Here is a 26,779-nt window from a genome sequence, read left to right on the forward strand (position 1 = left end):
GTAGTAGGCAACATTTCAATTTTATTTCTTACGAAAGCATTCACTGATTTTTGTAATTCTATTAAACCCTGAGTTTTTAACCACATAGCAGGTATGACATGCACTAAAAGAAACATTCAGTCTCTTCTGTAAAAGTACATACCATAAACAATTATCACCAATATGAACCTAGCATCTAAAAAACACATTTTATGGCTTGAAATGGATAAAAAGAACTGCAGATAAATATGGAATGAAACATTCGTGCAATAAAAAAGTGGCTGTAAAATATGTTTAACAATGTTTTTTCCTTTCTAATATGCACCATATAGCATCCAGAAATACTAAGACAAATAGAAGGCACTTGAACAGTCATCCCTGAACCTTTACTCTGTTGGGGGCATACAGCAGTTATTTGCCCTTTCTAAGACAAAAAAAAAAAAAAAAACATAGCAAGATGAACACTTGACTTTCTCAATCTCCTATTTTCTCAGACTTGTCTGCCAGTTTTAAAGGCAGGACACATTTTTCTCTCCAGACCTTCTATTCCTGCCTAGATATGTATGAGCAATTTAACAGAGATGCACCAAGGAACTGATTGGCGATTAGGTTTTGACTGAGTTTTGACCGGTGACTAAATTAAAAAAAAGATTTCTTTCGAAACTGTGAAGTGAAGAAGTTTAACTTATTTCAGTAGGAGGTCAAAACTAAAATCTGGTGAAGTGAAGGAGGTTTAAAAGAAAGAACTGTGGAAATTGGACTAGGAAAACATTTATCCGATAACAAGAAGTCTGAGCAGATTACAGAAATGACGCTCTTTTTATCCTATTAAACTTTTAATAGGATATTAGATTTGGAGATTTTGGCAGCCTTTTGAAAAATAAGAATAGTTTCACAGCCGTTGCTCTTTCTCAAACACTTATATTACCTTTACTTTGAATATAAATAACTACTAACTTCTCGCAGTAGAAATTTAGAAAAAAAAAAAACTGAATGTTGTTTGTGCCTATATTAAGATTTAATTTCTTAAAGTGATTAGGATCAGCTAAAACCAGCATCAAAGTTTTACTAAATCCAGCGATTTGCCATGAGGTTCTGAAGGGTGCATCTCTATTTTGGATATTTTACTTTAGAATTGTCAAAAAAAAAAAGGAAAATAAAACCAAAGCCATACAGTAATGCTGATTGAATGAAAAATAACTGGAGTAAAAAGCAGCAGTTTTTAAGCATTTTAAAAACGGTCTGTGCAGCCCTTACATAAAAGCCCTGATCTAATCAAGTAGATCAACTTCAAAAGGAGGCACTAATTCTCAGGTTTTAAAGACTGGCTTCCATGAAGGCCATGTTTCTTACAGGTCATGCATTGAATTAAAGTGAGGTTAATGGCACTGATCCCATTATGTGGTTATTTCTGTCATGTCTCACAGCTCCGCTGAATTTACATGCAATATTTACCCACAATACTTGAGCAGACATCTCAGTTAGTCTAAAAACCTCTTTTTCTCAGTTTAGAAATAATAATGAAAACTCCTTCCTTTAATCTGAGAGTTATCATCACTATTTTATGCTAATTTCCACTTCCAGAAACCTTTTTCTTTAATACCATAAGTGATAGAATTGTGTTCTCAGGATTCATTGGTGTCTGTTTCCTGGCTGGTTCCAGAGCTGAGAAACAGGCGAGGACGAAGACTCTGACCAGAGGACGCTGTCTTCTGTAGTCTCTTAGATGCAATGTCACCACATCTGTCCTTTGTTCTCAAAAAAGTCCCACCATATGATCAATCTGCCTCATGTAGACACTCTTTAATGGCAGAGCATAGCGGCGCTCCTCAGGAATCCTGTTACACTGCAGAATCAGATGGAAGAAAGCAGTTAAATATAATTCCTATTAAATCTGTTATGACATTTCACACTTTTCCACATTCAGATTTCTTTTAAAAGCATTTTTTAAAATACTACCAAAAGCTATAACTCGATGGTGGGGGGGATGTCTGTGTTGTGTTTTTTTTGTCTTACATTACTGATGTTGCTTGTAGGCAACTGGTTGTTCGCAGCCTCTTCACATGGACACAAATCGCTCCACTGTTTCTCCCTGAAGCGCTTGTCTATAGGCACTACATGACCCTCTGTTGTGAAGATGTACTTGTTGTCAGATTTGTGCAGTGGGTTGTCTTCGTCGAACAGCTGCAAACCAGAGAAAGAGACAACAATAATCACTCAGGAAAACACTTTGAAAATCAAAATTAAAAAAGGACAGAAGACCCTATTCCTTTTGTAAAATAAAAAAAGAAGAAGAGAAGTGTAATTACCAATAAGCTTCCTTAATATGGCAAAATAATAATATCCAAAAAGTGTTTTGATAATGAATTTGTAAAAAAAAAAAAATAATAATAATAATAATAATAACAGAAACAAACAAAAAAATGAACAATCCAGAACCTTAATGCTGATACAGAAACTTATATTTTTTTACTTTGTAACTTAGTTTTTTCAACTCTTTTACCTAGCTTATTATTTTTTCAACTAAACTTCTTAACTTTCTCTTTTTACTTAATTTAGAGTAGGTAACATACCACACACAGTATAGGCCACATTAGATTACTGGTGTTACTATCCTATAAAGCAGTTACATTAAACCTTTTGGATAGAAGCGGACCTTCCAGACCCTGCACACCACATTTGACCTCAAAATTCTGCCTTGCTTGCAGAGTTACAAGTTACCAAAAATTGTAACTTGCACAATCATGTATTGTTTTGTATGTTAACATTAGATTGCAAGTCGTCCATTTCAGCACTAGAGGTCACTAAATCTTTTGTTTTTGTCCATAGCCACACATAAGAGACAAAAGAATTACCCCAAAAATGTTTCCACTTCCGCAAATTAACATCAATCACAGTATAATATTAAGTTAAAACTCACAAGATAAAGATATTTGCAGGTTTCACTGAGGAAAAAGCTCTCCATGCGATCTTCTTTGGATTTATCCACAACATGATGGAGTGTAGCATATCCACATCTGCAATCAACACACCACAGTTCAGTGTAAAATAGCAAATGTACATGAAGTTTTATTTATACTAGGGCTGCAACTAACGATTATTTTAAAAATCGATGAATCGGACGATTATTTTTTCGATTAATCGATGAATCGGACAAAAAATATTTTTTATATTAACCTCTTTATTCCAAAATAAACATTTTAGACAGAACAAACAAGCACACAAGTACAGGTTGCTCATTAACTGGTGCAATATGAAAAATAAATGTTTGTGTTAAAACTACGCAAACTTACATGAGAAATGTAGCTGTACATCCACAAAATATAGGCTACTTTGTTTCATAAAGCGCAAAAAAAGACATTTTTGTTTTTTAAAGCCCCTAAGGGGTTCAAACAATAGGCCCCCCCATTTCAACAAATGAGTTTTTTTAGACTAGAAGAGTTCTGCCTTTTAAGACAGGAAAGTATAGCAGTTAAAGTTACTACTTGAGAAAATACTGAACCATAGAGATAAAAATAGCCCTGTGATTCAAATTATAAATTGTATTTGGAATAAAAATGAGAGAACTAGGGGTGTTAAAGAACACATCCTCCAAAGACTCCAATTTACATGGGAATGTGGCATATAATTAATTGACATATTACTGATCTTGCTGGATTTTATTCTGCTTTACTTCCATAAATTGCAGGATCCTCTTTACTTTATCTTTGACAGAAGATTTAAACTTTACAAGCCTTGCCCTCATAATTTGCAAGTTAATTTATTTATAAAGTAAATGTAAACGCTGCTTAAGCTAATTCAAATGAAATTAAAAGTAAAATAAGTAGCCTTATCACTGTCTGTAACCTACTAACACGGTAAGGAAAGCATCAGATGAGCTACCTGAGAAACTAACGTAACGTTTCCCCACTTTAAAACCAAACAAACATGGTGGTTCCGTGCCATGTTAATTTCTTTTGAAAAAAGTTGCATGTTATCACTTTTTTCACTTTACAAAGCGCAGGCTATTTTAATTATTGTGATCAATTTGCGCCGTCAATCCCGGTGCATGCGCGCTTCATTTGCAGTCTGGACGCTGAGGCTCTGACTGCAGCGCTGAGAGGGACTCCTGCGGGAGTGGGGGGAGGCGCCCCACGGCAGAGTAGGAACGATACATGCTTTCACGTAAGAGTCTCCAAAAGCCGCCAGTGACACCGAAAAAAGTCGCCAGATTTGTCGCTAGTCGCTTTTTTGAAAAATTGTCGCTGGAGGGGTCTGAAAAGTCGCTGAGTTGGCAACACTGCACCTGCGGCGCTGACTCGCTCTGCCATATTTTTTTTTCTTCCTCTTTCAGTCAAGAGGCAGTGATGACGGCGCGGCGGATGACGCAATAATCGATGATGAAATTCGTTGCCAACGCTTTTAAAAGTCGATTTTTATCGATTTTATCGATTCGTTGTTGCAGCCCTAATTTATACATGTTCAAAAACGGTTGAAACAAAGTAAGACATACAATATAAGTATATCAATACCTGACTTTGGAATTTTTCTCAAGGCTCTGTAGAATATCCATTCCAACATGCAAATAGAAAGGATTTTTTGTTGCCTGTTAGAAGAAAATGAGAAAAAAAAAAGACTCGTTAAAAAAACAAGGTTTATTGATAAAACCCAAATCCTTTAGGGTTAATACCTGGTACAGCAGGTAGGTCGACTCCACCAGCTCTGGTCTTAAAGGGTAAAATAACACATCGGGAGCCTTCAGTTGCCAGTTATATCTCTCCGGCAGAGCTCCGAAACGCTTCCAGATGGCGTAGTAGAAGGCATGCACGCAAATGGCATCATCGATATCTCCATTCAGAACCTTTAAGTTACAGATACCCTTATTATTGCAACATCATTTACAATCACATTTCTGTCAGTGTAAATCAAAGGATCCCACCTGAAGCCCAGGAAAAAAGGCCTGAAGAGAATCGATCCAAGTGTTCATTATCTCACCGCTGAACATGTTCACATTCACATAGAGAGGTGGGTCCCCCTCACCTTCGTTGCAAGACTCCCGCCTGCAGAAGAAAAAAAGGTATCAGAATATTCAATTTCACATTTTTAAAGAAAAACACGTAGCTATACGGCACTTTTCATAGACACTCTGAACTTCTTCACATGTTTTTTTTTTTACATAATAAACCTAAACTTCAGCAAATTGTATGGGGATTCTATGTGATAGACCAACAAAGAGCAGGGCAGAGCAGCGAAACTGAAGGAAAGTTATTATTGTTTTTTTGCAGGATTTGCGTTTAAATAAAGCCCAACATAACATCTAGTCTAACAGGGGAGTGGCAGCCTAGTGTTTAGGGCATAGAGCTTGGAATCCCGAGGTTCTGAGTTCGAGCCCCACTCCCACAGACTGCCACTCTAGCTCCCTGAGCAAGAACCTTAACCCCACACTGATCCTTGGGTGCCCCACAATGTCAGCCCACTGCTCCCCAAAGGGATGGGCTAAATGCAGAGGTAAATTTCTCCAATGTGAGATCAATAAAGCTCAATTATATATCAATTATTAATTAACAGAAGCATGAACACCTGTTTGTTTAAGGTTACCTCCAAAGGTTGACATTGGAATGTTGAATATAAATGAACATCACATTTTTGTTGTTTTCTGTTTTGTTGTTTTGGAGTGGCAGCCTAGTGGTTAGGGAATTGCGCTTAGATCCCAAAGGTTCTGAGTCCAAGCCTCACTCCCTCTGACTGCCAATCTGGGTCCCTGAGCAAGACCTTTAACTCCCACCTTGTTCCCTGGGTGCCACAGAATGGCAGCCCACTGCTTCCCAAATGCAGAGAGTGAATTTCATTGCTTTGTTGCAGTGATAATTTAATGACAATGAAGTTGAATTCTATTCTATTCTAAGTAAAATCTTGTATACCTTCCTTTCCAGTTCAAACCAAGGAACTACTTTGTTTTTTAATTAAAATCCCAAAAACATGCACTGAGCCCTGCAGCTGCAACATGAAAACACGTGGGAAAGTTCATGGTATAAAAGTACTTCAGCAAAACACTATATATGATAATTAGCCATGCTAGTATTATAATTCTTTTGCAATTTATAGCTTCCACATAGAAAATTACTCTGGAACATCCCCTTGTTTAATTCCTCTTTTTGGACATTTCCTGACAAACACAGATCCTGTTGCTGACATACGCTTAGCATTTCAGCAGCACTCTAATCTATATAATAATAATTCAGTAGAATGAAATATAAAGAGCATAAAATGGTCCATCTCTTTCAGTGTGGGACTCACCCTCTTCTCATGTGGTTCTGAATGCTCTCATAAGCAGCTTTAAACATCTGGTAGTCCTCTTTCTCCCCAAAAAGGATGTAGGATTTAAGCAAATACTCATAAAAGGAGTCCATGCCAGCTCCAAGTCCACTCTGCTTACTGACCCACTGGCCTGTTTGGATATTAATAACATTCCCTGAAGAAAGGAACCACAGAAAAAATTAGAATAAGAGGCAAGGGGAACATATTAAAAAGAAAACAAGAGGAATAAGGGCCTGCATAGTGAAACTAGAAGTCATTCACACGAATTTCACTTACCCAACAGACCAGTTTCGTTGCTTCTCAGACTCCACAGAGCTCTGACAGCTCGCCTCGCCACCCATTCAAACGTTGAATCCCCAATCAGGCGGCTCAGAATGCCAAACTCCACCAGCAGGGACCCAGCGCCTGCAGTGCATGTCTCATTGATGCTATCCCTGGGAACTCCAGTCTTCAGGTTCACCTGCAAGCAGGACCAAGACCAACGATGGGTCCTAATGTTGCACTTAGAGGAGGAAAGATCTCACTAGCAATAGGAGGAGACATCTCACTCACCCTCGGGTAAGGAATACCCGTGCTGGTGTTCTCAAAAGCAGGCAGCAAGCGCACAGCCAGGTCATGAGCCAGATGTAGAAGCTCGTTTTCATAGCCTTCGAAGCCCACTTCTCCAAATGGCTGTCTAGGGTCAGTCAGCAGAATATGTGCTGAGATAAGGCTGCCAAGGATCCTTCAGAGATAGAAAAGGAAGGTGGACTTTACAGATATTAAGGGGCACAGGGGCAATCACACTTTTCTAGCTTTAAAATCTTGCTACTTGATCTGCCCAGAACAGGAAAACTCAATTAATACTGGTAAAAGGCAAAACTGTCTTATCATTGCATTAAAAATTATTTTTACCATTCAAAATTTGGAATCTTTTCCCTCATTATGTCTTTTTGAAAATAATAGTGAAACCCAGTAAAAACAGCAACAGCCCTCTCTCACAAGACATGATGTCACTCCTGCCCCTATTATAGATAATTAACAACTGCCAACAAAAGGATGGTTTGAGAGAGATTTTGAACACAGGACTTTTATCCACTTATATTATAGTGATTAAGGAGAAGTCAGAACTGAATAATGTATTTTAGCCAGCTATAATGAGACACACAATGAAGGGAAGTTGTCAAAATAAAGAAAAGAATGCAGCTAAATGATCCAGTTACCTCATGAGATGGACATAATAGTGACAATCAGCCATTTTAAAAGCTGAGAACATGCATCAAGAAGCACCTAAACAACTGAATCTTTAACCTTGTAACTGTGCTATGATGATGAAAAAGAAAAACTGACCACAAGTCAGACAGTTTTCAGAAAAATCTAAGGACACTTTTATACCTGATGTTTGCCTCGAAGACTTGCACAGTCGAATCCTTGTCAAAAGACACGGTATCTATAACCAGTTTGACAGCTCTCTGGAACTCTGTAACATTGCCAAGCACCTGGTGGAACAAGAAACCCAGTTGACTACAACTGCATTATCTCTCTGATACTGCAGCATGTTTTAAAAGGAAAACCCTTAAAAGGGCAAATGTTAAAGGAATAGTACACCCAAAACATGATTAGCCTTCATTTTCTACTCACCCCCATGCTGAACAACACTCTGGAGTACTTTTTTGATATCTCAAATGCATCTGGAGATCTGGGAGGCTTCTTGCTGTCTGTTGACGTTCAAATAATGGAGGTCTATGGTGACCGAGGCAGAAAGGTCCATAAAAATCCACAAAAAACGTGTCAATATTCCTCCATACTGCTCGTCCAATGTATTCCAAGTGTCCTGAGTGGGTAGCATCCAGAATTTACTCGAAACGAAGTCATTTAGAATGTTTTTAGAGCATAAACAGTAGTGTATAGGATTTCCTGAAAGAGCGCACATGCGCGCTCACGACGCTACGGAAGCCGGCAGACCAAACCAGCGCATTCAGCTCGGTAAAAAAACTCATGCTCTTCCTCAACACTGAAGTCCTCAGACATTTTTCTTTCGTTGTTTCTTTCTTTGCACAGGTAAACGGCACATTTCTTCTTCTACGCTTGCATTATTGGCAGAGCAGACGCTGAATGCGCACTCTCATCTGGTTTGGTCTGCCGGCTTCCGTAGCGTCGTGAGCGCGCATGTGCGCGCTTTCAGGAAATCCTATACACTACTGTTTATGCTCTAAAAACATTCTAAATGACTTCGTTTCGAGTAAATTCTGGATGCTACCCACTCAGGACACTTGGAATACATTGGACGAGCAGTATGGAGGAATATTGACACGTTTTTTGTGGACTTTTATGGACCTTTCTGCCTCGGGCACCATAGACCTCCATTATTTGAATGTCAACAGACAGCAAGAAGCCTCCCAGATCTCCAGATGCATTTGAGATATCAAAAAAGTACTCCAGAATGTTGTTCAGCATGGGGGTGAGTAGAAAATGAAGGCTAATCATGTTTTGGGTGTACTATTCCTTTAAGGCTTATTCAAATACAGTCACTTTAAGAGCAGCGGAAGACTAATGTCTTAAAAAGCAATTAGAAATGTTGGGGTAAAGAGTAAAGGTTCAGGTTTACATTCTTGTTTCTTTATTTTTTATCTTCCCAGCTTAGTCCTACGATAGACGAAAGGAAAAAATAGGAACTAACTTACCAGAAGAGTGTCTAAAGTGTCAATGAGTGTCAGTGAATAGTTTCCCAAGACGTCATTAATATTGATGTTTGACCTAAAAAAAAAAAAAAAAAACTCTCTTTAGACACTACAAAACAGAACAGTACAATTTCCTGTGCTTACTTTTTAGAGTTCACACAATGTTTGGAGAAGACATGTAATCAGTCTAATCAACTCTTCAAAGTCACAGTTTGCTTAGTTTTGGAAACAGGCAGCTGATCTGACAGCAGAAGGTGTAAAAATGTGTAATATGTTATATTTACTTCAAGATATTGCACTGCTTCTACATTAAAAGGTATAAATGATGAGGGAATTTGTTCTAAAAAAAAAAAAAAAAACTCTCTTATGCATATAATCAAATATGTTTATAAGAAAAAAACATGCCCTTTTTTTATTCTTTTAACTGTTTTGACTTTGCATCAAAACATTCAACATAAATACTACCTTAAGAACTTCGAAGTCTAGAGGGTGTAGTCAAAACCTTAACCATACTGAACAACTGTGAGGTCACATGAGTCACAATGACCAACACAACCACTTTGGTTAACACGCGATTCTTCTCCATCGTCACGATCACTGCTCTATGAGAGCTGCAGGAGCTTTATTAATAAATGTGTATCTGGTTTGGGCATAGAGAGCTCTGACAGTCCATCCAACTGACCAAAGATACAAGCATGTAGATTGTAGATAGATGGCAAATGTAATGCCCAACCAAATAATATACTGCATCCAATAAATTGTTTGCAGTTACAATCCAATAGATTGTGCAGCTCTGCAACTTTAAGGGTTGTTCTCTTTAACTAAACATGACTTATTACCTAATGACTTCATGGTGTTTTTTTTAAAGCATGCAATTATTAATATACTGATTTTACTATTTAAAAGGAGCACAATGTATTTTTGTTCCAAAAACCAATTAACATGTGATATGAAATAGATTTGTCAAAAATTAGAAATCTTTGAAATTCATTTTATAAAGATTGTTCTTTTATGGATTATCTCATGAGAACTGGAGTTTCAAATGATTGACCTAGTTTGAAATAAACTCTTAAAATTGGTGTTTGACACTTTATTTTCTGAAACATTTATTGCTTATTTTACACAAAGTTTAGAAGAGCACACACCTAAAAGTTATTAAAGGTTGTAAGAACTACATTAAAAGGATCTCTGATAAGTTTAAAATCATCCTATATATATATATTTTTTTTTACAATTTTTTGTACAATTGTTGCTTGGTCCGCTAAAGGTATGTTTTAGAATCTCTATAGTCCAGTTAATGTTTAATCTATTACTAAATTAGTTGATGATTATTTCAATTATCGATTAAATAGGGGAGTGTTGGCCTAGTGGGTTAGAGCAGTGCTCTAGTGCTCTGAGAAGGCTGCAAGTACACTGAAAAAAATTATATAAAATATGTCCTACCCTGTAACATGAAACAATTGTGTTAAAGTAACTAAATATGATTAAGTAAATGCCAAAAACTGTTGTATTATTTTTTTTTTCAGTGTACCCCTACAGCATCCACTCTGGTTTCCTAAGCAAAACCCTTAACAGCTCTCCAAAGGGATGGTTCAAATAGGACAACAAAGGGATCTACATTACATTTCCATATTTCAGAGCTGTGCATAGATATAACAGACACCATGGTGAAGTTTGGATATGGAAGTTGTTTTCAGTGTCTCCTAGCTATGGTGGTTCGGCTCTCTCTGCTACATCAGATCTGTAAAATTAAGCACCTGATATAAAGTAATCCAGCATACATCAACATTTCGATTTTAAGATATGTCATGTCTTTAAATGAGGCGTGAAACATCTCAGACATGAGGGTCAGTGCGCCTCCAGGACATGTTGGGAGATGTATGGACCACTTGGTTCTTTAGCAAAGCTGACATGCCTTATTTGGCAACAAAGTGAAAATGCTAATTTCAGCTTAGTTAAAACCAGTGACTGATAAGGATGAGAACTGGCCAGTCCCCATAGTGACTTACGGGTTAAGCACATCTGGACCTCTACCCTCACAATCAATGGGATTCAGCTCGTCCTCTGGAAAGGCATACTTCATGTAGTTGTCGTATCCAAAGTAAAACATTTCTCTGGCCATGTCTTTCATTTTCAGCTTCAGCGTGTCTGGGAAGGAGCTGTACCTCCGGACGTACTCGTCCTTGTTGCCATCAAAGAAGTTAAGGTAGGACCTCCAGGGTGGGGAAGCCTCCCCAATATTTGCGCAGGGACTCGCCGTCTCTTCATACCTGTGGCCCTGGATCCGCTGGGACCAAGAATTAGTGCTCGAGTCGGCTGTTTTTTCCTCCCTGAACAGCAAGTCCAGTTTGTGCAAATTAAAACCGAGGTGAAAGTTGAAGCCTGAGCTAACGTTAGGTCCAAGCCCGAAGGCTAGCCATAGAACCCAGCTTACAGAGAGTCTCAGGACCACCAAGCCCACTACGAGTGACCTCCATTGCATCTTTGCCTTGGGTCGATCATAAAGCACATAACCCGAGTCCTCATTACCTCCGAGGTGTATCCAAACAGGAAAACCACTCAGCGTCAGACTAAAACTACAGGCACTCAGCCTCTTAGGTTGGGGATTCCTCCTCACACACTTCCTGTCAACAAACCAGCCCACCCCAGATCCGGAGATGTGATTGGCTAATTTCGGCAGTTGGAATTAGTCGGAAAGGCGGGTCCGTTTGCTGATTGGCTGTCGAAGAGACGTCAGTCTTTACGTTAAGTTTCGTGGCACTCTGAAGTAACGCACCAATAAAAATGAGCCACAAGAGTGAATCTGTCACTGTTTGAAGCAGTGTAAGAAATATGCAAAAATAATGATTCAAACAGAGGCGACTGTGACCAGACGTCCCCAATTTCTGGGGATCGTCCCCGGTCTAGACCACCTGTCCCCGTAAATAGTTTTATGAATGAGAAAATGTTGGGAAAAATGTTGCGTGTAATCTGTTATTACGGTAAAAAGAGCGCGTGAGAATGTTGCTCGCAGAAAGAGCTGTTACGGAAGCTGGCTGTGCTGCTGTTACCGTAAAGATGAGAAGCAGCGCGCACCACTTTTAAAACAGAGGAAGCAGAAATTCGTTGTTACAACCGGTCGAAGATGACTGGGAGCTGCCCTATTGTGGAAGCAGTATTAATCGATTTTTTTTTTCATCGGGCCGATCCTTGTGATAAATGTTTAGTTCGTGCCCAGGTTAAAATGCAGAGTTTTGATGTTCTGGCATGAGTAAAAGAGAATCGGATAAGATATAAAAGAATGATTGAAATATCCTTGCATCGTCAGCTGTCAATACACAAATATATCATCCTTTACCTGCAGGCTTTGACTTCTCCTTGTTTTTGACCCAATGTGAACAGAATGAGAATTTGTTGCACTTTTTTGAAGAGGTGTGGGAATGTCTCCACAAATAGCCACAGCCATAGGCTAAATGTTGAAAAAATGTATTTACTTTTCTGTTTGTTTGTTTTTTTTTACTGTTCATTATGTCAATCCTCCCTAAGGGGACGACTGAGCTAATTAGGCCCCACAAATTTGGAAATACTGTACAAAACAAAAGTTAAAGTTTCTTATTTTCAACATTGTCATATGACCTGGTCTAGCCACAATTACATCCATTACCTCATCGGTATTCGCCTTTCACAGGCACTGCTAACAGAACATGGTTCAATCAAACTGCAGATGACCAAAAACTTTAACAAGACATCTTTTCTATTCATTTATGAAACTTGATTAAATAAAACCATTTTTTTTTTCAAACTAAAGGATGCACAAACCCATTTGAAGCTGATGAGGTTAGACAAGAAAATACAGTCAGTTGACCACTACACAAAATGTGGAAATAACTTCTTCTTTTGCAGAAGCAAAAAAACTCAACAACTTCTTAACTTTAACTTTCCATTTAGATTAGGCTACATTGTGTTCTGTTTGAAGACCTTGCATATCTCATGTCAAACAGATTTTATTTATTTAGCTATTATTAAGCCAATAACAATGCAGTTTGTGATATTGAACTGCTCTTTGAAAAACCTTAAAGGTCAACTTGGTCATCTCTGTAATGAGAAAATTCCTTTGTTTTTTTTGTTTCCAACCCTTAACCTTTTATTTACATTGTTGTACAGAAAATGACTTGGGCAGATTTGCACCAGCAGGATCAGACAGAACAACCATACCACCAAAACCTGGAAGGGAAACCCTCAGCTGAGAAAGTATAAATTAGGCAGTCAAATGTTTGTCTAGTTAGAGCAGATGGAACTGTTTGGATTAATTTAATTGATGATGGGTGAGTCTGTTATACCTTAATAATACCTGCTGTTACTTATCAGAACTAATGTTTTCCCCAAGTAGTTTAATTAGGACAATTCTTCTGTCAGGATAAAAAGTCACCTTAATTATTTAAAGATTTGGGAATGAGAGAGAGAAAGCTTTAAGGTGTAAATAACAGATTATTAACAGACAGTAGTTGTTCTCCCCCACAAGGATCAATAAATGCTGCTTGTATGAAGATCTGCAATCTTCTCCTTGTTCAGTAAGAATAAAGCTTTTTTTTTTAAATTAAATCTGTTATTTCATGAATTGACAAGTGATTAATTGACCAAAATGATTTCTTCGAGTTGGTTTGTATACCTTTTTCTTAGAAAAATCTTTTAAAGACTCAGTTTTGTACTCAGGATATCTCTCGGTAACATTTGTTTAATGAACTAAGACATTAACATGTAAAAAAGGGCAAAACCTCAATACTTTTTCATAGCATTATATTCTACCTGGTATGGGGAAAACAGGCTGACAAGGGCCTAAAATGTTAGTAAAAAGATCTGCATTATTTTTTGGCTTTGCAAAATCTAAGTATGAATGGGAAAAGCTGTAGCATAATGTATAAGTAACCATATAAATAACACAACCATGAGTAAATTAAAAAGCATGCCTTTTTTATTTTCTAACACATTGAGGTGGTTTTTTGGCTCTACACAGGTAGGCCCATCTTACATGCCACTTTATTCAGGAGAGAGACGCTGCACAAGGCACTTCAATTTCTGCCTCTCTCTCAAACCAGAGGAATCACAGAAGACATCGTTCCACTGAGGCTACTATACACCGAGGCAAACATGAACCACACGAGCCTGTACAGCTTTACGTTTGGTACATTCAGACTTTAAATAGAATCATATATTCATACACACACATCCCACATTGGTAAAAATCATACTAGCAAGATAATTGTACAGATCAGCTTAAATTGAGCCGAATGCAGAATTTTCTAAAAGAAAAAAAAAAGGACATGCACTGATCCAAGAGGACAACCATAGGAACAGAGCAACAATGGAAATGAGGTTTAAATCAGCCACATCCTGGGATCATACCAGACTGTGTGCGGGACAAAATAAACCCCTTCCTCAGAGATTATGCATTATTTAAGCCACTGTCTGTCACTTTCCCCTAAAGTAATGCCTGCAATGTGAAAGGTAACTTAGAAATCAGTCAAGTACAGTTTCCACTGGCGTCTAATATCAAATTACAGAACCTTAGGTTTAAGTAGTGCATTATGAGTTTGTTGAAATATCCCCGGGGAGATAAAAAAAAGTGTGAAAGAAGAAAAACAGTGCAGCACGTTAAGTGGAAATGCTTCTGTACAATTGCGGTGAGGGTGTGACAGGACAGCACCAGGGCAAATACAGCACAGAAAAAAAAAATGCAGCCTTCAGCTCCTGCGAGACTTTGAGTGCTGGATGAGCCACTGAAGTGTAATATCTGCAATAGAGAGAGAAACAGGTTTAGAAAAAGAAAAAGATTTAATGTTTCATAATGAAAATTTTAAATATTCATAAATAAACTTTATTTAAATGATCAAATTTTAGAGCCAGACAGTCCAAAGAGCTATAGATTGAAAAGGAGAGATTCACAACAGGATTTTGCATGGCTTTAAAAAAATTTTTCAAAACCTTAGAGCCACACCCTTTAAGACAATAGTGAACAACCATATATGTAGGACTTGATCTGGTTGCAAAGCTATGCACAACTCTTATTCTTAGTTGTACAAGCATAAAAGTTCAGTGCACATAAATCCTTAAAGTTCCCTTTTTTATTTTTACCTATATTATGCAAAAGTAAACTTTTTAAATTTATTTTCTAAATTATATAATGCTCTCTTTATCAATATTATGCTTTAAGTGGTATTTAGCTTGATACATGCAGGTCTGAGTAATCCTGGTGAATTCTGCTCCATCACTGCCCTGGAAAATGAGTGTCCAGCATTGTTTTATGAAGAGCAGCGATCATCCACCCTCTCCAGGAAGCATTTACCCTGAATGCCCGCTGCCCTAAGTGGTGATATAAGGTGGAGCTCCATCATTTCTGCTCATAGTTGAGATGAAGAGGCTCTTTTAACACCTAATCAGCCCAGCAAGAGGAGCTGTTTCCATTTTAGATAATGTCTTAGTCTGGAAAGAGTGTTTTTCAGCTGACCTTGTTCAAAGTTCCAAAAAGGGATCTTAAACGGCAAGCAATATTTCATATATACCTACAGTTAACTTTTGAGGGCTTCAAGAAAGCATTATATAGACTTAAGCATCCGAAGCATTAGTCCTCAGGTACTAAATGAAAAATAGTGGGTGCCAAAAGTGCTTTAATGCACTAAAACATAAAATTGAAACATCGCCCCATAAATATAAAATAGTATAACAAAAAACAAAGTACAAGTGTTTACATGGCTTCAAACTGAACAAACTACATATCTTATGGTTCAGTGTCTCTCCATGGGAGTCAAATGGGAGCAGATGGTCAACTATTGTAGTTTGCTCTTTATGACCTTTGGCCGTAGCTAAACCATCTAGTCACACTTTTTTTTTTTTTTTAGCATCAAAATCTTCTGGACTTGGTCTATTTTAGACAATTCCTATCAGATCTTCCATTGGGTCTGAATAAGGGTCGCTCTACCAGCACAAACTGCAAAGTGTTTCAAAAACTTATGTGATTAAGGAAGTTGTTTTTCTGGTTTTGCTTTCAAAACCTCAGTTAATACAAACTAGATTCATTACAAAGGTACCTTTAGTTAATAAATTTAAATTATGAACATTTAACATGTAGTACTAAACACCACAGCAAAATCTTTGTTATTGTAAATTTTCAATAAAACTGATAAAAAGTCAATAAAGTAGAATGGAATTGAAGTGTTTGAAGGAAAGAGAAAATATAATTTTGTCAGAGGATCAAGTTACTAGCACTAAAAAAAAAACAGACCAAACTAATGCTACTATTGCATTTATCTTTAAATGGAAAAATATAATACGGTATAGCGAAACAGCAATATCCAGATTTAGGATGGAATTAACATTTAAGACTTATACGTAACAAACTGAACTGGCTTGAAATAAGGATTTTTAACTTTCAGTTATTGATTACCTGCAGACACCAATATTTCAGCTTTAACTATGTGTTAGAATGTTAGAAAACAAACTACAGTAAAGGCTGGTTACATATAAGCACCATGTATCATCGGATTAAATGGAATGGCATGAAAAATAAATTGCAACTTGCCAATGTTGTCTTTCTCTTTGCAGGAAATGGAGTAGCAACATATCTCCCTGTCCTGAATAGCTGCTAGATTCCTGCAAGCAGAAGCAAGGGTGTGAACAAACATGACAACCATGTATCCAAACCAGTTCTCTTCCTTATTCATCTGCTATCTGGGAAATCAATGCGTGCAGTATGACTCTTCTGACGCTAGGGGGAGCCAGCAATACACAAACAATACCAGCTGAATTTCAAATAATTACTACAAGCTAAAAAGTTACAAATGATAAAGGACAACAAAGTAACTTTAAAAATATTTAAGTAATCATATTTTAAAAAGCATGTTTCTGAATTTAACTGCTTTTATACATCTGTTATGAAGCCATCTGTATCAGTTTAAGGATTATGTACATCCTTTTTAGCATCACTCATACTCACATCTTCTCAATGAGTTGCTTTTCATCTAACGCGTTGGGGAGATCCCTTTTGTTGCCTAGTACCAAAACCTAAACATTAAAAAGAGTTAAGAAAATCTGCATTCCTGTAGCAGAATGAAACTGCAAGGAGTAAAGTAAAGAAAGCCACAACGTTTTCCGTGACTGGTACTGAAATTATACAGATCAGCACAACTAGCTGCAGGGAAACACTTACAGGAATTCCTTGCAACTGAGGTTTGTCTAACAAGTGATGAAGCTCATTCCGGGAGGCCTCCACCTTTTCTCGATCTGCGGCATCAACCATGTACCTTCAAATATGCAGGAGCGAAAAGAACGCTTTAGTCATAATTGGCAAAGAGGTGACACGTTTCCTGTCCCTTAGGCTGTCCCTTATTTAAATAAAAACGCAGTGCTTTGGATACTCACACAATTGCGTTAACTCCCCGACAGTACCTCTCCCACATGCTCCTGAACCTGGGCTGCCCTCCTATGTCCCAGATCTAAAAAACAAACAATTTGCCATTAGACATTTCTGTTTTTTCCCCAAGTTTCTTCTCCATGATGAACTAAGAACAGCAGAGAAAATAAAGCAGCACCTTGATAGTGACATTTCCTTTGGTGACCTTCCTCATGTTGAAGCCGACTGTAGGAATCATGTCTTCACTGAAATGACCAGACTGGGAAGACACAAAGGTGAAACTCATTCAATACAGCTCTTTTTGTATGCCCGCTGCACATATTTACAAGTCTGTATTGAATCTGCTTTAATGTTTGGGGTAAAATATCAAAGGAAACAACGAAAACAAAAAAAAGAGCTTTAAATTTAATGAAGAAATATAAAAAAAAATAAAGTTATGAAAATTTAGTCAGAAACTAGACAGATGCATCTTAACAAATCTGGAGATAACTGGAAATCTTCAGTATATTGTTGAGTATATCTTTCATTATTAAAACTTAAAGATTTATAATACGGAAATGTACATCACATGCACTCAGTACTTGGTCTGAGTTCTCCTCAGGAATTACAGCAGCTCATGTTTTTTTTGCTTTTTTTGCAACAGCCTTCAGTTAATCCACATAGCTAGTTCTGTTGTATTTCATGTTCCTTTTGACAATAATCACAGATCATCTTTGGATTTAGTGTTTTAAATTAATATCAACATTGGTCATCTTGGTCAAACCTCTGAAGCTCCAACTCCAGCCGAGTTCAGACGCTGTCAAGCTACTGAATGAGTTTCAACCATATTTAGAGAAGCAGAATTCCCTTTTGCTTCAGCATCTTTTTCATCTTCATTTCATCTTTCCCTTTGTATGGATATAACACTCTGGTCAGAAATAAACTTCTGTTTATCACTCTCCTGTTGAATTGTATGAATGGCCATGTGTTGGAAAAATGTTCAGACTCCATAATTTTCTAAGACACTGAATTGTGGGTTCAATTAACCGTACGCTTCCCGTGTACTAGAAAGAAACCCTTGAAATACAGCGATGTGGATCTGAAAGATTTGAAAAGAGGAATGCTGAAAAAGAAAAAAATAGTGTCAAATAATTGAGCAAGTTACAGATCTAAAAGATGACACCTCACAAAAGGTGCAAACTAGTTTGGCTAGCACCATTAAAATAAGCAGTGAGCTATAGGCAGTAGGCGAAAAACCCTAAAAGGAAAGATGAACTTCTAAGATGGAGGTAATAATGATATTGAAATGAAAAATATTATTTGTACACTTTACATAATTTTAAAGTTATGAAGGAGTACTGGGGTCTTACTAAAAGATATACTTTTTTTTTTTTTTTTTTAAATCATAATTTTACGAGAACAGAAGTCTACAAGTTCTAACATTACAGGATTGAAGTCTTGGCATTTTGAGAAATCATAATGTAACCACTATCTTTATAAAAAGGAACCAACCACTGTGCTAAACATTTTTTTTATAATTTGATCTTCATATGCATTAAAGCTACGGCTACAACTATTTTGTTAATCAACGAATCTGTTGATTCTTTATCGATTAATAATCGGATGGCAAAAGGTTCCTTTTAAGAAGATTTCAAACATAAGTTAAATCAGGTGAAGCCAAAACCACATGAGGACTTTTTAGATAAGAGCATATTAATGGATAAAAAGGTTTCTCATCTTGAATACAAAATGTTTAAATGAATTTTTATATTGGTCTAACTGTTGCTTTGAGTGGGTTGTTCTTTCAGTTAAAGCATATTTTTGAGTCTCTATGTTGGCTGATTATTATTTCCATAGTCGATTAATCCAATTTACTGTCCCAGCCCTTATTAAAGCACACGCACACAGAACGCTTGCAGCCACCGCTGGCTGATTTTGCTCACATAAATCTCTTTGCTTCTTGAATAAAGCTTTAAGTTTGCAAAGAAGTTTACAGGCATTTTAATTATGGTCATTAAAAGTATCGATATTAGGGCTGCAACTAATGGCTATTTTGCACATAGACTAACTTGTTGATTATTTTTTTGATTAATCGATTAATAATTAGATGACAAAAGGTTCCTTAAAGAAGAATTTTTATTAAACTAAACCAGGTGAAACAAAAACGTTTCTGCTTGAGGATTTCTGGTTAGAGCATATTGACAGGAAACAGATAATTTTTTTATGTTTATTTTTTTTACAATTTTGGTACAATTGTTGCTCAAAGTGGGTCGCTCTGTCAGCTAAAGGTATGTTTTAGAGTCTCTAAAATCCGGTTAACGGTTAATCGATTACTATTTTAGTTGACGATTATTTCAATAATTGATTAATCCCGATTAACCATTTCAGCCCTAATTGATACTCAGTCATGTATTTGGATACAATACTAATTTGGTATGGTATTGAGGCTAAAGACGAGTGTTTTTCACATAATTGTGCTTTACTTATTTTTTTCTTTCTGGGTTGGTTTTTTTTGGACATTTATTTCACTAGCATCTGATTCTGTTGAGAAGGCAAGTTTCATGGGGAGATTTAAAAAAAAGTATAAAATTCCACAAAAGAATATAATTATCAAATTTAAATATATAATATCATTTATAGGGATGCATTAGCTCACGTTGACATTTTAAGGCAACACAAAAAAAGACCAAATAAAAACAGCTTAGAGGCATTTATAACAAAATAAAAACTTTACAAACTTAAAAACGGTTCTGTGCCAATGATGACCAGAATGTTTATCATGATACCATCTTAAAATAATCAAAATCAAGAGCAGCTGAGGGTCACTATTTGTTTTTAAAATCAAACAAACATTTCTACAGAGTTAAAAAGAGGAAATCCTAAGAAGAGATAAAATGCTGTAGGAAGTTATGAAACTTGAGACCTACTGCAATCTGCCTCAACACATCCTGTTGGAAAACAAATGATATGCATGAGAACAGAAAGTTGTTCCCCCTGAATTTCAATGTGTATTTACTGAAATCTTAAACAGAGATGATTGAGACTTTATTGGTTCAAACTTTTAAAAATCCTTAAGAATTGATTTTCTCTGTAAACCAAAATATGCACAATACTATTTCACTCCAAGTTCACGACACATGACTCGCTGAAATCACCTGATGGGACTAAGTGGAAATGAGTGCAGAAGTCTTATGACTGGGAGGAGGAGGAACCACTGCTGCCACAGCCATTGATGAATTCAAAACTATATGAAACAGGCTGCGTGGGCTGCTCTTTTTAAATGTAAAAGGAGGGAGCAGACAAATTGAAGCCCCTTAAACAAACATTTCCATCTGGAAATCTGCAAAGTACAAGACAAACTGGGAGTTTGTTGATTTGTAAATTTTGGCATCAACTTATGCTTCCTAAGATACTAGAGACAATTGCAGCTTAAGGCAGCAAACACATATATAGTTGTTTTTTTTTAGTCAAACATGCATTTTTGTTGCTGTGTTAGGCAGATATGCAAAAGTTTGACAGCTTGCAAGGATTTAAGACAAACCTTTATCCTACTACAACCACAAAAGATACAATCGTTTGTATAAAATGTACATAAGCTCACATTAGTATGTTGCTTCTGACAGTAAAGCTAATCATGCTCATTAGGGATGGGACGATTTATGAAAACCGTCAGAACCGTTCGGTTCAACTGTCTCGGTTCGGTTCGCGTGTGTTTCGTTCGGTTCATGCGCTGCTCCTTTTTCTCATAGGCGAAGCGTTTACACTCCAGAGCAGACGGTGGCGGTACTGCGACCAAAGCCAACTACCAGTAGTAAACAAGAAAAAGCAAAGCAGCTTAGCCGGGTGTAGCAGGGGAAAAAATCAGTTGTGGTGGAGAATTGTTGTTGGAATGGCGAGTGGGAAAGAACAGGAGTTGGAAGACGCTCCAGCAGCACTTTATAGGTCTGCTGTATGGGACCACTTTGCATTTAGAGTGACCTACGATGGCGGCGGAAAGAAAGTTGTGGATAAAAGTGCAACAGTGTGCGAGCATTGTGCAACACGTTTTGTTTACGTTAACAGCAACATGACCAACATGTCATGCTAACCCCGAAATCCCACATACTCCGTCAGCAACCCCCGCTCCGCCCCGCTGCGCTCCAGACCGGCTGCTCAAAGCAAAGCCTGCAGCCTCCACTGTGGCTCCGTCCGCTCCCCTCTGAGTCCCTTGGAGATGGTAGAGAGCATGTAACCTGACAACAGCCAGATGCATGTGGCGGAGCGAGACATGCATCTGGCTGTTGTCAGGTTAGAGAGCATGCGCGAGATGATTAAATTCAAAGCAGCAAAACATACGGAAATGATCCAGGGTTTCCGCGGATCATTTAAAATAATTACAATCCATTTTTGGGGGGGGGGGATTTTTTCATTAATTCCATACATTTTTATGGGATTTCGGTGTAACAATCAACATGTATCGAACCGAACCGAAAACCGTGACCAGAAACCGTGAATCGAACCGAACCGTGGATTTTGTGAACCGTTCCACCCCTGATGCTCATGCTAGCTGCTATTCTAGATTGACATTTTTGTTGTTTTTTTTTTTTAAGATTTGTACATTTGAGCTTAAAGGTTACATCTGGATAGAAATGTGCTCTAGTTTTACCTGCTCTGTTGCACATTTTGTTTTTTTACCGTTATAAAATTGTGATTGTGATCAGGGCTAAAGGATAACAGCAAAATATGACAATACACCTTTTTTATACTAAGGTAACTACCAATTGCAATTAACACATGCTTTCCGAACGTCTCTCTTTTTCCATCAGCACACTGAGCAATCTCTCACACTGGGCAATAGGATCTTGATCACTAATTAGGATCTTGACCACCAAGATATAAAGCAGGTGTGGGCATAAAGGGGAGCTGAGGTCGATCAGTGGGATCAATGTACTGTATTTTGAAAGAATATATATTTTTAATACAGTATGATAGTGATGCATCCACTTTGTTTATATCCCCCTGAACTTTAGGTTGCACCGGAGTAATGAAATGAACAGATCTGTCACAGGGCAAGCACAGAGACAGCAATCTATGAGCGCATTTGTTAATTAATTTAACATGCATGTTTTGTTTTTTTAAAGTGTGGAAAGAATCTGGTGAACAAAACAGCGAGGCCCTGACCAGGATTTTTATACAACACTTTAGGAAAGCAGAAAGCTAGTGTGTAGCCAACTAGACTGACTAGATTTACGTTTCTTAACCTGAGCTCATCACTAAAAGCTTTAACTACTACAAGGACTTTTTTTAAACAAACAAATAGATCAACTGAAATGTAGGGGTAAAAGGTATCTGCACCTAAAAGGACGAGTTAATATAGAAACTTCTTAAAAGGTCACTATAGAGGAGGCTATTAAACTTAAGTGATCCTAAACAAGGGACAGCTACCTTTGGGTACTTAGCTGGTATTTTACTGACCTCTGAAATCAGATTACCGGCCAGGAAATGAAACCAACTGTACTCCAAATCCAATTTTCAAAACCAATGGGATTTGTTATTTGATATGATCAGTAACCAGGGACATTGTTATTGGCAACACAACCTTATAACTAGAGGTGAACAATAAATCTGGACCAACATCTGTATTGGCCGTTGTTGATCATTTCAATGTTTATTTCTAATTTGTTGAAGCCTGTGTTTGCCTCTCCAGGGGTTAATGGCCGTGTGTTTTTTGTTTTTTTTTCCTTTGGACACATTACAGGGATGGTGATGCAGAGCAGGACTGTTGAGTGTTAGGCTAAAGAAGAGAAGCATGGTCAGCGTGGTGATTAATCTTTTTTCAAGGTGAGGGAATGGCAAAGAAATGTTCACATTATTGCCATAAAAGCAAAAGTAATATATCAATACAGCCTAAAATTGTCATGTCTGTGCATTCCTAAAAAATATGTATATCTCCAAATAACTGAACTGATCAATTTACAATTCAAATTCACTGTTAATTTGCTAAAAATTAGCAGTGTTTTTACTTAAATTATCAACAAGTGTAATTTGCAAGGCAAGGTCAGAGTTGATGAGCAATCTAATTTTTCCAATTGGAAAGTCATTTTTTCCCCTTTAAATCAGAACTTGGAAAGGAGCATAGGGCGGAAACAATTAATCAGATTAATCGCGATTAATGGATTATTAAAATAATCGTCAACCAATTTAGTAATCGAGTATAGAGACTCTAAAAATATGCTTTTAGCTGACAGAGACACAGAATAAGAGCAGTAATTATACCAAAACAAAACAAAATTTAAAATTTAAAAAAAACATTACGCATTTAAGATTTAAAAAAATTAATCTGTCAATATGAGCCATCCAGAAGTGGAAAAGTTTTAGTTTCACCTGGTTTTATTTCGTAAAAAATCTTATTGAATGAACCTTTGCATTCTGATCAATTAATCGCAAACAATATTGACAGATTCATTAATTAGTCAAATAATAGTTAGTTGCAGCCCCAAACTAGCAGAAATGCAACTCAATACTTCAAATTTATTTTGTTATTTCAGTCTAGAAGGTACTTGTGGTAAAAGGTTAGAGAATGCAAGGATTAGACAATAACAATTGCCACAAAAACAGAAGCCAGTATTTGAGAAATCACTGCAAGAGTTGCACAAGACATGGTTTCTTCCACAAAGACAACTGAGAACTGGAACATAAATAGATTAAAATCTTTTTACATCCAGATTTGTTTTGGTTCTGTCAAAATTGACAGAGGTGACTAATTGATGACCAAATCATGACTGTTCATCCTTTCAATCGACATTTATTTTAATTTGCTCTATTTTGGTGAAATGCTATCCTCGTGTTCCTACTGACTTGTTCCAAAAGTAACACCTACTCCTCAGATCAGTACAGGCTGTGAAATCCATCCAGCTTTCACTTCTTGCAAGCATGCTTTTGTAAACTTCCTGGTGGTTAAACTGAAAAGAAAAAGACAAATAAACATATTTGCAAATTTCCCTAAATCGAAGGTGACAAACACAAGTGACTGTGTTGTTACACTGGGAGGAGGGTTTAGCATCTACAGTCATAACACTAGCAAACTGGTTAGCTGACGTGTTGGCACAACTACTCCAGTGTGATTTAACCGCAGGTGTTTTTGTAGATTCCGCTCTACCAACGGAAGGAAGCCAGAAAACATCGAGTTTAAGGTAGTGTTTTGATTTCTAATATATCATTAATAACGCTAAACGTGTTAGCATTAACCTAGCAAGAGCAGCTAGCCGCTGTGAAGACTTACAGCGATCACGTTTACAAATGTTGTTTTTCCAGAGTACTGCAGGCCGACCAGGGTCAGCTCCATCTCTTCTTTCCAAAATAGAGACCTGAACCAGTCCAAAAGACGATTTATTAGCGCCAGCATCTTGATGCTTTCCACAGATGGTTTTCTTTCTCTCTCCCTGTCAGATGTTGCGTTTTTCCAGTAACTGCAGCAGGAAGGGAAGTTGGAAACAGGCAGTGGTCATATGACCGGTTAGCCAACACTGCTCAGCAGCGCTCCTGTTTGTAGATGCTGGAACTACATTCCATTTCACTTGCTGATCTTTCATGAATTTTTTTATCTCAAAATATTTATTTACACTCAAGCGCGTCTAAATATTACGGAAAAGGACCAAAAAAAACCCAACAACAACTGATTTCACATTTTATTTCAGTGTAATATGACCAAAAAGTCAGAGTTCTGACTTTAATCTCAGAATTCTGACTTAAATCTCAGAATTATGATTTTTTTCTTGGAATTCTGACTTTAATCTCAGAATTATGTATTTATTTTCTCAGAATTCTGACTTTAATCTCAGAATTATGATTTTTTTTTTCTCAGAATTATGATTTTAAGCTCAGAATTATGACTTTTTCTCAGAATTCTGACTTTAATATCAGAATTATAACTTTTTTCTTGGAATTCTGACTTTGATCTCAAAGTTCTGACTTTTTTTTCTCGGAATTCTGACTTTAATCTCAGAATTATGACTTTTTTCTCAGAATTATGATTTTTTTCTTGGAATTCTGACTTTAATCTAAGAATTATGTATTTATTTTCTCAGAATTCTGACTTTAATCTCAGAATTATGATTTTTTTCTTGGAATTCTGACTTTAATCTCAGAATTATGTATTTATTTTCTCTGAATTCTGACTTTAATCTCAGAATTATGATTTTTTTTTTTTCCTCAGAATTATGATTTTAATCTCAGAATTCTGACTTTTTCTCAGAATTCTGACTTTAATATCAGAATTATAACTTTTTTCTTGGAATTCTGACTTTGATCTCAAAGTTCTGACTTTTTTTCTCGGAATTCTGACTTTAATCTCAGAATTATGTATTTATTTTCTCAGAATTATGATTTTAATCTCAGAAATATTATTTTTTTTCTTGGAATTCTGACTTTATTCTCAGAATTATGTATTTATTTTCTCAGAATTCTGACTTTAATCTCAGAATTATGACTTTTTTCTCAGAATTCTGACTTAAATCTCAGAATTATGATTTTTTTCTTGGAATTCTGACTTTAATCTCAGAATTGTGTATTTATTTTCTCAGAATTCTGACTTTAATCTCAGAATTATGACTTTTTTCTCAGAATTCTGACTTAAATCTCAGAATTATGATTTTTTTCTTGGAATTCTGACTTTAATCTCAAAATTATGTATTTATTTTCTCAGAATTCTGACTTTAATCTCAGAATTATGATTTTTTTCCCCTCAGAATTATGACTTTTTCTCAGAATTCTGACTTTAATATCAGAATTATAAATTTTTTCTTGGAACTCTGACTTTGATCTGAAGTTCTTATTTTTTCTCTCAGAATTCTGACTTTTTTTCTTAGAATTCTGACTTAAATCTCAGAATTATGACTTTTTTCTCGGAATTCTGACTTTAATCTCAGAATTCTGACTTAAATCTCAGAATTATGTATTTATTTTCTCAGAATTCTGACTTTAATCTCAGAATTATGACTTTTTTCTCGGAATTCTGATTTTAATCTCAGAATTCTGACTTTAATCTCAGAATTCTGACTTTTTTCTGAAAATTCTGACTTAAATCTCAGAATTATGACTTTTTTCTCGGAATTCTGGCTTTAATCTCAGAATTATGACCTTTTTCTCAGAATTCTGACTTTAATCTTAGAATTCTGACTTTTTTTCTCAGAATTCTGACTTAAATCTCAGAATTATGATTTTTTTTCTTGGAATTCTGACTTTAATCTCAGAATTATGTATTTATTTTCTCAGAATTCTGACTTTAATCTCAGAATTATGACTTTTTTCTGAAAATTCTGACTTAAATCTCAGAATTATGACTTTTTTCTCGGAATTATGACTTTAATCTCAGAATTATGACTTTTTTCTCAGAATTCTGACTTAAATCTCAGAATTGTGATTTTTTTCCTTGGAATTCTGACTTTAATCTCAGAATTATGTATTTATTTTCTCAGAATTCTGACTTTAATCTCAGAAT

At 36.5% G+C, this 26,779-nt stretch overlaps 2 protein-coding genes across 2 annotated transcripts; both read right to left on the minus strand.

The window, feature by feature from the left end:
- Nucleotides 1-1,622: 1,622 nt before the first annotated feature.
- On the minus strand, nt 1,623-11,570 carry edem1 (ER degradation enhancer, mannosidase alpha-like 1). Its single transcript, XM_038272956.1, has 12 exons — nt 10,946-11,570; nt 8,940-9,012; nt 7,651-7,754; nt 6,829-7,000; nt 6,553-6,736; nt 6,256-6,430; nt 4,898-5,018; nt 4,649-4,819; nt 4,491-4,564; nt 2,900-2,996; nt 1,996-2,163; nt 1,623-1,825 (listed from the first exon to the last, which is right to left on the minus strand). The coding sequence occupies exons 1-12, from the start codon at nt 11,416-11,418 to the stop codon at nt 1,736-1,738; spliced, it is 1,902 nt and encodes a 633-aa protein (XP_038128884.1). The 5' UTR covers nt 11,419-11,570; the 3' UTR covers nt 1,623-1,735.
- Nucleotides 11,571-13,865: 2,295 nt separating this feature from the next.
- On the minus strand, nt 13,866-24,781 carry arl8ba (ADP-ribosylation factor-like 8Ba). The gene is made up of 7 exons (XM_038272959.1): nt 24,563-24,781; nt 17,501-17,581; nt 17,331-17,404; nt 17,119-17,212; nt 16,906-16,973; nt 16,492-16,562; nt 13,866-14,706 (listed from the first exon to the last, which is right to left on the minus strand). The coding sequence occupies exons 1-7, from the start codon at nt 24,683-24,685 to the stop codon at nt 14,657-14,659; spliced, it is 561 nt and encodes a 186-aa protein (XP_038128887.1). The 5' UTR covers nt 24,686-24,781; the 3' UTR covers nt 13,866-14,656.
- Between the last annotated feature and the right edge of the window lie 1,998 nt (nt 24,782-26,779).

The sequence above is a fragment of the Cyprinodon tularosa genome, unplaced genomic scaffold (genome assembly GCF_016077235.1).
Source record: "Cyprinodon tularosa strain WSP-4 unplaced genomic scaffold, ASM1607723v1 ctg85, whole genome shotgun sequence".
Lineage (NCBI taxonomy): Eukaryota > Metazoa > Chordata > Actinopteri > Cyprinodontiformes > Cyprinodontidae > Cyprinodon > Cyprinodon tularosa.